General features: G+C 38.2%; 2 protein-coding genes across 3 annotated transcripts in view; one reads left to right on the top strand and one right to left on the bottom strand.

Moving 5' to 3' along the window:
* MELK (maternal embryonic leucine zipper kinase) overlaps window positions 1-15,897 on the bottom strand; it is a 94,484-nt gene that overhangs the window by 32,089 nt on the left and 46,498 nt on the right. For both annotated transcript variants that reach the window (XM_047830806.1, XM_047830807.1), the window contains exons 9-11: window positions 13,617-13,685; window positions 11,936-12,034; window positions 802-888 (exon numbers count right to left, since the gene is read on the bottom strand). In XM_047830806.1, the coding sequence (XP_047686762.1) occupies window positions 802-888; window positions 11,936-12,034; window positions 13,617-13,685 (255 nt within the window). The remainder of the gene's footprint in view (window positions 1-801; window positions 889-11,935; window positions 12,035-13,616; window positions 13,686-15,897) is intronic.
* On the top strand, window positions 14,505-15,584 carry LOC125150660 (14-3-3 protein epsilon-like). The gene has a single exon (XM_047830808.1). The coding sequence runs from the start codon at window positions 14,635-14,637 to the stop codon at window positions 15,280-15,282; it is 648 nt and encodes a 215-aa protein (XP_047686764.1). The 5' UTR covers window positions 14,505-14,634; the 3' UTR covers window positions 15,283-15,584.

The following is a 15,897-nucleotide window of genomic DNA, read 5'->3' on the forward strand; positions in this document are numbered from 1 at the left end:
ATGAAAGACAGTACTGAACCAGGAGCAAAGTTGGGCTCAATCCCTGCCTATCAGGTTCGATTATACTGGGAGTCAACTATGAGTGCCTCCATCTCTAGGAAAAAACACATGTGTGATCTAGAGATTAAGCTTCTGAAATAACTTGATAATGATTTCATAAGCTTAGGGGTGATGTGGTGCTATGGAGTTGCTTTCGGGTAAGAAGAAAGCTGCTTTGTGTTTACCTATTCCTACAGCAGAATCATAGTTCCATGTATAGAATTTCAAGTAGTAAAATCAGAACTCTGTCAATTCTCTGTGGACTAGTTTTTTTCTATTTCTTAATTTTTTTTCCCACTGTAATTCTCTTTAATCAATGTCATATTTTTTTATTTTAAACTTTATTTGAGAGAGAGTGCACATGCATGGGGGGGTAGAGGGAGGGAGGAAAGGGGAGAGAGAGGAGAGGGAGAGAGGGAAGGAGGGAGAGAGGGAGAGAGGGAAGGAAAGAGGGAGGGAGGGAAGGAGGGAATCCCAAGCAGGTTGCATGCTCAACACACAGCCTGACGTAGGGCTCGATCCTATGAACCAAGAGATCATGATCTGAGCCAAAATCAAGAGTCAGACCCAAATCAATGTCATTTTTAAAGAGGATCTCCAGCAGACATGAGAAAAGAATTGAGTGGAATAGTTACATCCATGACAATATCATAGGTCTGAAAAACGCTATACTATTTTCCATGTACTTTATCAGGATATTTCTTTTATCAATAAAGAATAAAACAAAAGATATTATTTTCAAATTCATGTCATATTTCTTACCAATGAAATTAAATCCTCCATTGTTTGCCTGTTATTTCTGTGATGTACAGCTAGTTCTGTTACACAATCTTCATCAAGGTGAATAAGCTACAAAAAAATACAAATTTTATTAACAAAAAATTATAAACATATTTGTTTTTAAACTTTTTAAACTAGCAAAACTGCCTTGTAAAATCAATGCCAATATGTAAAAAAATAGGAGTTCGTCAAATTCTTCAGTAACAATAAACATTTTCCAGAATTTTTTAAGATATCAACAGATGACAATAAGCAGTTCAAGAAGAAGAGTTCTTTCCCAGCCTTTCACATTCCATCACCATGTGATCGATTGCTAAAACTGTTATCTAGCCAAGGCCCTACATGCTCCTTCCCTACATGGTAAGGCCAGCATGGCATCTTCAGCAAAGAGCATCTAGGCACTAAAATCAGCAGCTACACAACAGACTGGTCAGAGTGGCTCAAACTTGCAGTACAGTGCACTGTGTTTGGGTTCCACAACAATCCAAGAAGCCCTTGTGATGGTGCCATAGGTGATACACAATCACCATTATGCTGAAGGTACTAGCAAAGCATGATTTTAAAAAAAAACAGCCTCTGTACAAGCTTTATTTTGCTTCAGGATAGAAGTTATCCAAGTATGCTGACCCATGCACAAGGGGACAGAAGTAGGTTCCGAGAACCAAATGAGAATCACTGAGAACCAAAAGGCCAAATGGGCCTAGACTGGACCTGGAACAGGAGTTCAGGAGATCACAGTGGAAGAGATTCAAAGGAATGTAATTTTAAAGTCATCTTCTCCATGTATGAATTCTCTTCACAGCAGTCCCAATAAGTGATCTCTTACTTTCTGCCCTAGCCCTCCTCTCCAGGGAACAGGGATGGCTAGCTTCTCGCACCTGTCCCCTAAGGTCTGTCTCCCTATGATCTGTATTTGCTGTGAGTCCATACACTCTTACAGCTAACAGGCTTTGGAATCAGAAAAATCTTGGTTTGAATTGTGAAATCATTAAATAACTGTGTGGCCTTCAGCAGGTTACTATACCTCTCGGAGCATCAGTTCCATCATCTATAAAATAGAAATGGAACTTTGTCTTGCAATACATACAACATACGTGGAATGCCTAGTACAATATCTAAACAGAGCAGACTCTCAAAAAGTGGTTAACTAATTTTACTAACAATCATAATTTTACTTCCTCTTTGGTGTAAGAGCTTTTCAGAAATTTGAATATTCCTATTATAACAATATTTCCTCTTCAAGTTTTCTCTTTTCCACTTCCTTTAACCACCATTCCAATGATTAACGTCCCTTACCATCTTGGCCCTTTCTTTAGATCACACACACTAGGTTGTCACTGACCCTCAGTGTGAAGTGCTGAGAACCAAACATAGTATGCCAACCAAACATAGTATGCCAAGAGAGGTTTGCCCAGCGCAAAGCAGAGCAATATCATGAACCTTCCCTTGTTCCGGACCCCACACTTGTAATAACGGACTCAAGAGAAAGTCATGCTGCCATCATGAAAATAGAAGAACACTAGAAACAACGTTGTATAAGCACAACCTCATGGGCTACAGAGAATGTGGAGACACAGAGGCTTATACTAATGGCTCTATAAAAGTCCAAAATGCTAAGGTAAGTTTTCACTGTATTGCTTTGACCTTAGCAGTTTCCCCTACTATAGATTCCCCCTTCAGGAAGGTCCCAACCTCAGAAGCCCAGACACTTTACCACCAGTTGGGCATCTTCTTTGACACCAGTTGATGCCACCACTGCTCAAATGAGAAGGAAAAGATTTCTGGGGTTCCCTCCATAATTGTAAGTTACTACCCTAAAAACAAACAAACAAACAAACAATCTTTCTCTCTCTCCCATAGCCTCCTACTTTGTGCCTTTACCACAGGTGTGTGTGGGAAAGGAGGGAAGGGTAGGAAGAAGGTGCTAGCTTCTTTACTGGACTCTTGAACTGGAACGAATGAAGAGTGTGGTAGACAAGACATCAAGTCTTAAAACTATGGCTTGTCTAGGGGCAGCTGGGTGGCTCAGTCAGTTAACCATCCGACTTCAGCTCAGGTCACGATCTCATGGTTCGAGAGTTTGAGCCCCACATCGGGCTCTGTGGAGCCTGGAGCGTGCTTCAAATTCTGTGTCTCCTACTCTCCCTGCCCCTCCCCAGCTCACACTCTGTCTGTCTGTCTCTATCTCTCTCTCTCGAATATAAATAAACATTAAATATATAGATATGGCTTGTCTCCAGCTGGGTTTTCCAAAGAGGCTCAATACTTTTAGATGGTCCCAGGCTTACAATGGTTCAACTTATGACTTTTCAACTTTACAATGGTGCAAAAGTGACACACATTCAGTAGAAACCATACTTCAAATTTTGAATTTTGATGTTTGCCCAGGCTAACAATATACGGTATGATCCTCTCTGTGATGTTGGGCAGCAACAAGCTGTAGCTCCCAGTCAGCCACGCGACCACATGAGTAAAGAGCCAATACACTTACAACCATTCTGTACCCATATAATCATTCTGTTTTTCACTTTCAGTACAATAATCAACAAATTATGAGAGATATTAAACACTTTATTATAGGCTTTGTGTTATATGATTTTGCCCAACTGTAGGCTAATGTAAGTGTTCCGAGCATGTTTAAGGTAGGTCAGGATAAGCTATGCTGTTCAGCAGGTTAGGTGTATTAAAACCATCTTCGACTTAAGATATTTTCAACTTACGACAGGTTTATTGGGGTGTAACCCTTTAAGTCAAGGAAGATCCGTACTCTAAATTCTCAGCCACACAGACTCAAGTTAAATTAAGTACAAAAATGAATACCAAAAGCTAGCCAATTATTTTGGATTATCCGTGCCTACTACATTTCCTGTTCAGTAGGGCAGAAAATGGAACTGAATATAACTTCTATTTGATACAACACTTGGGTACTAGAGTTATGTGTGAAAATGATAGAAGGGGATCATGCATAGAGTTATAGAATAGCACCTATACATTAAATATCCAAGTAAATCTGAATTATTTTTTATAATTCACTCTTGACAAAACATAATAATGAGGGAGAAAAAGCAAATACTTTGAAAAGCAACAATAAACCCTTATAGCTCTTCTGTATATAACTCATTTGATCTCTGAAGCAATACTATAAGGCAGGCGAGACAGATGAATGACACAACATGTAAAGGCACTCTATAAAGGGGAAAATACAACCCAAATATACACAAGAGGCTGATGTTAGAATACCCACATTAGAGGTGAGAAAATACTCAGAAAAATTCCTGTAATGTACCTAAGACTGGCATTTTTCATTCCTAGCCCAGAGTTTGTTCTGTCACACCACAGTGCCACCTCTCCATGATGCTGCTCCAATAGCTATTTCAACAGAAACCAGATGCATGGCCTGGTCCTCGTCACAAAGGCCACAGCTATGCAGGATGCAGGCCCTAAATTTGAATTATTTGACCTACCAGATCCATTTCATTCTGGAGGCCTTATGTCTAGGTTCAAATCCTGGTTCTACACTTACTAATTGTTTGATCTTGGGGAAGTTACCTTATGATTCTGTGTCTCAGTTGCTTCATTTGCAAAATGGGGACAACAATACCATCTACTTCAGAGGGTTGGTATGTGGATTAAATGAGTTAAAAGAGTTAAAAACACAAAGCCATAGAATATCACCTGACTCTTATAGGTAATACCCTAAGGGCTCTGTATTACATTGTGGTATAATACACAGAGAGTTCTTACTATAATAGCACACTATGTGATTATAGTAAGTATTCAGTAAAAAACAATTACTATACTAAGATATAAGAAAATTTACAAATTCTTTGAACACTCAAAACTATATATTTTACTTTATACTGCACCCAAATTTAAAATAATTTTTGTGTTGGTGAAATCAGAGACCTTCTTCATTTAGGCATCTGTTCTACTGCAAGTATAGTGGATCCTCTATTAGGATTATGGCTGAGAAGACATGCAAAGCCCTCCCACACATGGAGAAACAATGACCCCCAATGGCTGAACACAGGCATTTGCACCACCCACTCCCTCCACCTCACAAGGGGCGCATCCCAGTTTCCCCGCCCTGCTACTGCACCGTTCTCACACCTGCACGCTCTGCTTTTCTTAGGCTCTCAGTGTTGATAGTTGTTAGAATGAAGTTGCTGCTCAACAACCTAACCTTACACCCAAAGGAGGTAGAAAAAGATTAACAAATGAAGACTAAAGCCAGCAGAAGGAAGGACATAATACATTTTAGAGCAGAAATAAATGATCTAAAAACTAAAAAAAAAAAATAGAACAGATCAATGAAACCAGGAGCTGGTGCTTTGAAAAATATTAATAGAAGTGATAAACTTCTAGCCAGACTGATCAAAAAAAGACTCAAATAAATAAAATCACAAATGAGAGAGAAGAAATAACACCACAAAAATACAAACAATTAAAAGAGAATATTATGAAAAACTACATGCCAACAAATTGGACAGCTTAGAAGAAACGGATAAATTCCCAGAAACATATAAACTACCAAAACTGGAACAGGAAGAAATAGAAAACTTGAACAGACCAATAACCAGCAAAGAAAGTGAATCAGTAATCAAAAACTCCCAACAAACAAAAGAGCTGGACCAGATGGCTTCACAGGAGAATTCTACTAAACATTTAAAGAGTTAATACCTATACTACTCAAACTATTCCAAAACATAAAACAGGAAAACTCCCAAATTCATTCTATGAGGCCAGCATTACCCTGATACCAAAACCAGATAAAGACTCCACTGAAAAAGAGAACTGCAGGCCAATATCCCTGATGAACATAGATGCAAAAATTCTCAATAAAATACTAGCAAATGAAATTCAACAATACATTAAAAAAATCATTTACCACGATCAAATGGGATTTATTAGTCGGTTACAAGGCTGGACAGAAAACTGGACAGCGACATGCAAAAGGATAAAACTGGACCATTTTCTTACACCATACACAAAAATAAATTCAAAATGGATTAAAGACCTAAATATGAAACCTAAATCAATATTCACAAATCAATCAACGTGACACAGCACATCAATAAGAGAAAGGATAAGAACCATACGACCAGTAGACACAGAAAAAAGCATTTGACAAAGTACAACATCCATTCATGATAAAAACCCTCAACAAAGTAGGTTTAGAGGGAATATATCTCAACATAATAAAAGGCCATATATGAAAAACCCACAGCTAATATCATCCTCAATGGGGAAAAATGAGAGCTTTTCCTCTAATGTCAGGAAAAAGACAAGGATGTTCACTCTCATCACTTTTATTCAACGTGATACTAGAAGTTCTAGCCACAGCAATCAGACAACAAGAAATGAAAAGGCATCCAAATTGGCAAGGAAGAAGTCAAATTTTTACTATTTGCAAATGACATGATACTGTATATAGAAAACCCAAAAGACTCCACCAAAAAACTGCTAGAATTGATACATGAATTCACTAAAGTCACAAGATAAAAATGTACAGAAACCTGCTCCATTTCCATACACCAATAATGAAGCAGCAGAAAAAGAAATTAAGGACTCAATCCCATTTACAAGTGCACCAAAAACGCATAAGATACCTAAGAATAAACCTAACCAAAGAGGTAAAAGACTTGTACTCTGAAAACTATAAAATACCGATGAAAGACACTGAAGAAGATGACACAAGGAAATGGAAAGACATTCCATGCTCACTGACTGGACAAACAAACATTGCTAAAATGTCTGTATTACCCAAAGCAATCTACACATTTAATGCAATCCCTATCAAACTACCAAAGTATTTTTCACAGAGCTAGAACCAACCCCAAAATATGTATGGAACCACAAAAGACCCCAACTAGCCAAAGCAACTTTGAAAAGGAAAGACAAAGCTGGAGACATCACAATTTCAGACTTCAAGTTATATTACAAACCTATAGTAATCAAAACAGTATTGTACTGGCACAAAAACAGATACATAGATCAATAGAACAGAAGAGAAAACCCAGAAATGAATCCACAATTATATCTTTAACAAAGCAGTAAAGAATATCCAGTGGGAAAAAGAATGTCTCTTCAACAAATGCTATTGAGAAAACTGGACAGCGACATGCAAAAGGATAAAACTGGACCATTTTCTTACACCATACACAAAAATAAATTCAAAATGGATTAAAGACCTAAATATGAAACCTAAAACCATAAGAATCCTAAAAGAGAACACAGGCAGTAACTTCTTTGACATCAGCAGTAGCAACTTCTTTCTAGATATATCTCCTGAGGCAAGGGAAACAAAATCAAAAATAAACTATTGGAACTACATCAAAATAAAAAAGCTTCTGCACAGCAAAAGAAACAATCAATAGAACTAAAAGGCAACCTAGGGAATGGGAGAAGATATTTACAAATGACATATTCTGATAAAAGGTTAGTTTCCAAATTATATAAAGAACTTACCAAACTCAAAACCCCAAAAAATGAATGATCTAATTAAAAAATGGGCAGAAAATGAATAGACATTTTTATAAGGAAGACACACAGAGAGCCAACAGACATGTGAAAAGATGCTCAACTCTGCACATCATCAGGGAAATGCAAATCAAAACTACAATGAGCTATCACCTCACACCTTTCAGAATGGTTAAAATCAGTAACACAAGAAACAACAGGTGTTGTCAAGGATGTGGAGAAAGGCGAACACTTGTACACTGTTGGTGGCAATGCAAACTGATGCAGCCACTGTGGAAAATGTGGAGGTTCCTCAAAAAGTTAAAAATAGAACTACCCTACGATCTGGCAATCACACTATTAGGTATTTACCCAAAGAATACAAAAATACTAATTCAAAGGGATACATGCATCCCAATGTTTATAGCAGCATATAGCCAAATTACAGAAAGATCCCAAGTGTCCATCAATTCATCAATTGAAGATGTGGTACGTGTGTGTGTGTATATATATATATACGCGTATATACATATACATGTATATATACACACACATGCGTATATATACACGCACACACATATACATACACACACACACACACACAATGGAATATTACTCAGCCATAAAAAAGAATGAAATCTTGCCATTTGCAACAACATAGTAAGTCAGTCACAGAAAGACAAATACCACATGATTTCATTCATATGTGGAATCTAAGAAACAAATGAGCAAAGGGAAAAAAAGAGAGAGAGAGAGAGAGAAAGAGAGAGAGAGAGAGAGAGAGAGAGGCAAACCAAGAAACAGACTCTTAACTACAGAGAACAAACTAATGGATACCAGAAGGGAGGTGGGTGGGGGGATGCGTTAAATAAGTGATGGGGATTAAGAAGTACCCTTGTTTGATGAGCACTGGGTGCTATATGGAAGTGCTGAATCACTATGTTGTACACCTGAAACTAATACTACACTATGTTAACAAACTGGAATGTGAATAAAAACTTAAAAAAAAAAAAAAGAATTAAGTTGCCTCTCTAACTGCATTTCCTCAATAAATACTAAAGATATCGCTTCTCGGCCTTTTGGCTAAGATCAAGTGTAATAAATACTAAAGATGTCCTGGAGGACTGAAGGGAACATGGAGAAGAAAAATGTTAGGAGCTGACAGTCATAGGAGAATCAGAAGGGATTTCTAACAGTGGGCAAACTAGTAAGAAGAAGCTAAAAACAAGCTTCATTTATTTTTCCAAGACCAGGTAGCCACTGGGAAGAGTATCTGCATGTAACTAAGGTGATTACCCCAGAAAGCAAATACCTCACGGCTGTACCAAGTCCATACTGTGACATGTCTGAGAAACATCCAAGCTATTCTGTTGACCCATGCACATACCCCACTACGCTGCCTAAGTTTGAGCTGATTATCAGAGAACATGCCAAATTATCTGAAAAGGTCATTAAAATACTTCTCCTTTAAAGTATTAAAATACTTTTCTAACCACATACCTATGTGAGGCTACATTTTCTTCATATGCTTCAATCAAAACAACAGAATGCAAAACAGACTGAATGCAAAAGCAGATACAAATCCAAGTGTCTTCTATTAAGTCAGACTTAATCTGCAAAGATGTAAAGTGATGCCACTCTTTCAAATTTATTTTTTAAGTCATTATTTTTCATTTCTTGATTTCCTTATCTATACATAGGGGATAAGAATTGTTTGGACTTAGAATGGCACACCTTTCATAGTGGCTCCAGGCTTTGCCATGTGGCTCACTTTGGTGACTGGCATATAAGCAAACATGATGCAAGCAGAGACTTGGAAAATGCTTGAAAAGTATTAGAGCGTTCCCACTTTCTTGCCTCTTTTGGAATCCAGCCACCATTTCAAGAAGCCCCAACTAGCCTGCTGCACACAATGCAGCCCCACAAACAGCCAGCACAAACAGCTGATCTTCTGAGTAAGGCTTGGACCATACAGCCACAATTAAGTCACAGGTGACTACAGACACATGAGTGACCCCAGGTAAGACGGGTACAAGAACTGCCCAGTTGAGCCAACCCAAATTGCTGATCCACAAAATTAGAGGTTATAATTATTTTAAGTCACTAAATTTTGAGATTTTATTTTACATACTAATAGTTAATATCAAAGCACATATCCTTTCGCAATAGTCACATTTTTGCCAAGTTCAAGTTGCTATTGGTTAAAAAAGACTTAAATATTAATATAATGATAATTATTTAAATAGCTCACATATATATATTTCATATATATATTAGACTAGTTCTCAAGGTGTAGTCCACAGACCCCTTGAGGATCTCCAAGGTCAAAACTATTTTTTATAATAATACTGTTTTTCATTTTTCACAATGTTAACATTTGCAGTGATGGTGCAAAAGCAATGATGAGTAACACTGCTGTGCCTTAGTACAAATCAACGCAGTGGCACCAAACTATACTAAAATACTATATTCTTTGTCATGCACTTACAGTTCAAAAAAAAATTTTTTAAGTCAGTTTCAATTAAGAAGATCATTAATGTAGGATGCCTGAGTGGCTCAGTCAGTTAAGCATCCGACTATTGGTTTTGGCTCGTCATGATCTCATGTTTCGTGGGATCAAGCCCCACGTTGGGCTCTGTGCTGACAGCTCAGAGCCTGCTTGGGATTCTCTCTCTCAGCCCTTCCTCAGCTTATGCACGTTCTCTCTCTCAAAATGAATAAACATTAAAAAAAAAAAAAAAAGAATATCATTGATGAAGCAGTAAAAAGTACTAATTTTATTAAATCTTGGACACTGAGTACATGTATTTTTTACATTCTGTGTGACAAAATGGGAACTGTGCATAAAGCACTTATGTATACCAAAATATGATGGTTCTTAGAGGAAAAGTGCCTGTGTAACTGAGTTATGAGTTGAATTACCTGTTTTCTTCATAAAACACCATTTTTACTTGAAAGAACAATGGCAAACTATAATTATTTAGACTTGGGTATTTGGCATTTTCTCAAAAATGAACAAAATGAATTTGCCACTTCAAGGAAAACAAACTGACAGTATTTGCTGCCAATGATATAATTTGAGCTTTCAGGCAAAAATTAACATTTTGGAAAATTTGTATCTGCCACTATTAGTTTAACAGCTTTCCAAATCTTAAAGACTTTTCTGATGAGATCAATAGTGATTTTAAGGAATGTGATTCTGGGGTGCCTGGATGGCTCAGTCGGTTAAGCATCCAACTCTTGATTTCAGCTCAGGTCACAATCTAACGGTTTGTGGAATCGAGCCCTGCATCAGCCTCTGCACTGACAGCACAGAACCTGCTTGGGATTCTCTCTCCCCCCTCTCTCTGCTCCTCCCCCACTAGCATGTGCGTGCTCTCTCTCTCTCTCTCTCTCTCTCTCTCTTTCTCAAATCAATAAACTTAAAAAAAAAGGAATATGATTTTTTTCTAGTGTATGATTGAAAGGTGTTAACATTTGGAAGATATGCATAACTCAGTGAACCAATAGTTTCCAAATGACCAATGCATAATATTACATGAGGAAGGAATCCAATGGACAGACCGATGGATTTGAATGGAACAGAGTACGACAGCTTCATTGATGTGCTTTCATATTCCACAATCAACTAACCTTTCAGAAACTACCAGTTGTCAAGTTTTAATGGACTATCACAGAATATCCCTAATTATCTGAAAAAGTTTTTAAAGTGTTTATCTCTTTTCCTAGTACATATCTGTGAGGCTTTTTCTTAATATGCTTCAATCAAAACAACATATCAAAACAGACTGAATACAGAAGCAGATGAGATCCAAATGTCTTCTACCAAGCTAGACTACAAAGAAGCTTGCAAAGATGCTACTCTTTTTGCTACATTTATTTTTTAAGGTTATTTTTCAGAAGATATTGAGACAAAATATAATAGGTTTGCTACTGTTACTTTTAAATGAATCAATCAATAAATATTAAGAGTATAAAGGAGTCCTCTGACTTAAAAGTTTGAGAACCACTATAACCTCATAACTACTCTGGGAAGTAGACAGAACTGGTTTAATCTGCTTTTTATAGACAAATAAATAGATTTGGCAGAGTTAGGCAACTTGCTTTGGTTTCCAGAGCACTGTTCACAATCCTGACTACAGGCAAGAAACACATGGAAGGCTTTAAAAATATCCACTAATTGTTCTGGGATGGGGCACAGGCATTTTTTTCCTAATATTTCTTTATTTTTTTTGAAAGAGACAGAGAGACAGCACAAGCTGGGGAGGGACAGAGGGATGGGAGACACAGAATCGGAAGCAGGCTCCAGGCTCCGAGCCGTGAGCACAGAGCCCAACACGGGGCTCGAACTCACAAATCATGAGATCATGACATGAGCTGAAGTCAGACACCCAACCAACTGAACCACCCAGATGCCCTGACATTTTTTTTTAAGGTCCCAATGATTCTCATGTGCAGCCTAAGTTAAGAGCCACTGTCCTAGAGATTAACAGGCAAATATATAATTAGGTTACAAGCCTCACAAACACCAATCTGATGAACAAGTCTACAAACTACATTTTCTTTTATATTTAAACCACATCAGTGTAGTTCCTGAATCCACAGAAAGATCAAACAAGGTTTTTTGAAAAATTCTACCAGACTTCATTTTACTTACAGAATTCTTGCTTTGCCACTCAACAGGACAGTTGTAATCATGCATGATCCAGGGATGGCTCAATAGATTTTTCACAGAAATCCGTTTCTTTGGGTCCACCTAGTGGCCATTGAGAAGTAGCTAGAGGTTAACATTTCAAATAGGGAACACAGAACTCCTTTACTCCTGAGAACTCAAAATTCATCAGAACAGATGTAAACTTTATCATCACAAAAATGCTGTCAAAGACCTTAAAATGGCCTTGGAATAAATTCTTTAAAAAAGGCAATAGAGGCAAGAAAACTATAGCAACCAACACGGGCTTAGAAGATAAATGTTTAACAAACATGAACTTCATTGGTATGGACATTATTCATGAAGTTCAGTCAATCTATTGTATGATGTAATAGTCTTTGCTGGAAAACCTATTCACAGGAAATATTCACCAATTTAATATTCAAGCAGCCACAATGCAGGGCATTCATGGTGAATATGCAATCTCTACCTCTGATGAGCTTACAATCACATAGAACAAGTTGAAAAGCACACCTTTCTTTTCCATTTGTAATTTTCAAATGTGAGGAGAGGAGAATTAATCAACAAAGATTAAGTTTTTTGGAGTCCAGAAGAAAGATGAGGTGTTTTCAATCTCATTATGGAGATTTGGTGGTCTGGCCCTACTTAATCAAGGTGGGTGAGCCTGAAGTAAATTTTGAATAAAAACTGGAGATGGCTTAATAGATGGAAAAACTGGAAGATATTCTGAATACATAATAATGAAAAAAATATTGCACTAATAAGGTACTCCTATTTTCAAAGTGTTTCCTATTTATCTCATTTTACCCTCATAACACTACATAGCAGTAAGGCCAGTGTCAGAATCCCCATTTGACAGATGAGAACCAGGTTAGTGGCATGCCTACTGATTGCCAGGGTAGATACCTAGACCTCAGAAGCCATTCCCCTAAATCAGTGGTTCTCAAAGTGTGGTCCCAAGACCAGCAGCATCAGCAGCATCTGGAAGCTTGTTAGAAAGGCAAATTCCTAGTCCTACCCCAGATCTACTGAATCAGCCACTCTCTCAGGGTGGCACCTAGCAGTCTGTGTTTTAACAAGCCCCTGGCAATTCTGATAGTGCTAAAGCTTGAGAATCATCGCATTAGGTCATAGGGTCCACTTGACTGTGTATCAGCTCATTCAAGCATTTATTCCCTATCTACTATACACTTAATGTGCAAGAGCGGGAGCAAGAAAATGGAACACGGTGGTCGAGTTAGTCAGAGAAAACAGACAATGCTCAAGAAAAAGGAAGGAAAACCACATCAGCAAAGACATGGTAGAGGTCTAAAAGAAAATGCATTTGCAACATAATTAAGAAAACATCTAACTTAAAAAAAATAAAATAAAAATACATTTTCAAAAAGGGGCACCTGGCTGGCTCAGTTGGAAGAGCATACAACTCTTGACCTCGGGGTCATGAGAGTTCGGGCCCCACACTGGGTATAGAGATTACTTAAATAAATAAAACCTTAGAATAAATAAAAAGAAAAGAAAGCATCTAGTAGAGGGCAGTAGGGAATTTTTTTAAGCCAATAGGAAAACGGTGTTGTCTTCCAAATACAGCAGCACCACAGACATCTTAAAGTTGAATCAAACAACTGCAGTAGACTTCTATTATTTAAATATAAATAACAAAGTTTACCTGTAGCATCTGTTGAAGAAGCAGAACGCTACTAGAAGAGAGCCACTTAGGAACCTCATATTTCCCTCGCTACAAAAAAACAAAGAAACAGTTAAGAGATTTAGGTTCAATCAGCCTTGAAATAAATTTCTAAGTAAGAAAATGCTGGAGGTGTACTTCCAAGCTTAAAGACTTAACCCAACTATAAGATTTGGTAAACATTATTAACAACATAGGAAATATATTTCTTACCCTAAAGAAGAAAATTCAGTAAATTAAATATCGTCCCCTCTAAATTATCCACATATCAGAGAAGGACTAGAGCAGGGAGAATGTATGGAATACGTAAATGTGGAGGGCTTTGGAATCTGTAGTGTGATTAAATGGACAACAAGTATACATTGTAGTCAATTTTTGCATTGCTAGAGCAAATTTTAGTTCATAATCTCAGAACAATTATCAGTTGACAAAAAATGAAGTAGTAGAAAATAGTATTTGGTGGCAAGTCATAGGCTCTGGTTAAAAACAGGTCACATTTCATCCACAGGACAGAATTCACAATCAATGAGGGAAACTGACGCAAGCCATTTTCTAAGCCAAGTACCTTCTTTGGGGATCGAAGAGACTCAGGAGACAAATGTTTACAATCTAGGATAATCAGAAATTATAGGCACCAAGTCATCAGCCAAAGATAAGACAAGGGGCTTGCCAAACACTAATATGTAATAAAATATCTTTTTACACAACTTGCCACATACCCCTCTTTCCCAATTCAGAGGCAATGATACAATCATTTCTCTTAGCAAAGAACAAATTGTTTAATGATGCTAGAATAAAAGGTTAAGTATTTGAAAAAAATTAAGATTTGGAGGCGCCGCCATTTTTGCTGCCCAGACACAGAGCGAGAGGCTGAGAGTCGGAGACACTATCCGCTTCCATCCGTCGCGCAGACCCTTCCGGAGCCACTTCCGCTACGGATAATCGGAAGGATCTGGTGTACCAGGCGAAGCTGGCCGAGCAGGCTGAGCGATACGACGAAATGGTGGAATCGATGAAGAAAGTAGCAGGGATGGATGTGGAGTTGACAGTTGAAGAAAGAAACCTCCTATCTGTTGCATATAAAAATGTGATTGGAGCCAGAAGAGCTTCCTGGAGAATAATCAGCAGCATTGAACAGAAAGAAGAAAACAAGGGAGGAGAAGACAAACTAAAAATGATTCGGGAATATCGGCAAATGGTTGAGACTGAGCTAAAGTTAATCTGTTGTGACATTCTGGATGTACTGGACAAACACCTCATTCCAGCAGCTAACACTGGCGAGTCCAAGGTTTTCTATTATAAAATGAAAGGGGACTACCACAGGTATCTGGCTGAATTTGCCACAGGAAATGACAGGAAGGAGGCTGCGGAGAACAGCCTGGTGGCTTACAAAGCTGCTAGTGATATTGCAATGACAGAACTTCCACCAACGCATCCTATTCGCTTAGGTCTTGCTCTCAATTTCTCCGTATTCTCCTATGAAATTCTTAATTCCCCTGACCGTGCCTGCAGGTTGGCAAAAGCAGCTTTTGATGATGCAATTGCAGAACTGGATACGCTGAGTGAAGAAAGCTATAAGGACTCTACACTTATCATGCAGTTGTTATGTGATAATCTGACACTATGGACTTCAGACATTGCAGGGTGATGGTGAAGAGCAGAATAAAGAAGCGCTGCAGGATGTGGAAGACGAAAATCAGTGAGACATAAAAGCCAACAAGAGAAACCATCTCTGACCACCCCATTCCTTCCCATCCCACCCCCATTGGAAATTCCCCCATTGTCACTGAGAACCACCAAATCTGACTTTTACATTTGGTCTCAGAATTTAGGTTCCTGCCCTGTTGGTTTTTTGTTTTTTTTTTTTTAAACCATTTTCAAAAGTTCTTAAAGGCAAGAGTGAATTTCTGTGGATTTTACTGGTCCCAGCTTTTAGGTTCTTTAAGACACTAACAGGACTGCATAGAGGCTTTTTCAGCATTACTGTATTGTCTCCTGCCAGGTGGGGCAAGATCACCATTAGAAATGGAAATGATAGGGGCGCCTGGGTGGCGCAGTCGGTTAAGCGTCCGACTTCAGCCAGGTCACGATCTCGCTGTCCGTGAGTTCGAGCCCCGCGTCGGGCTCTGGGCTGATGGCTCAGAGCCTGGAGCCTGTTTCCAATTCTGTGTCTCCCTCTCTCTCTGCCCCTCCCCCGTTCATGCTCTGTCTCTCTCTGTCCCAAAAATAAATAAACGTTGAAAAAAAAAATTTAAAAAAAAAA

Source organism: Prionailurus viverrinus, chromosome D4 (assembly GCF_022837055.1).
Source record: "Prionailurus viverrinus isolate Anna chromosome D4, UM_Priviv_1.0, whole genome shotgun sequence".
NCBI lineage: Eukaryota > Metazoa > Chordata > Mammalia > Carnivora > Felidae > Prionailurus > Prionailurus viverrinus.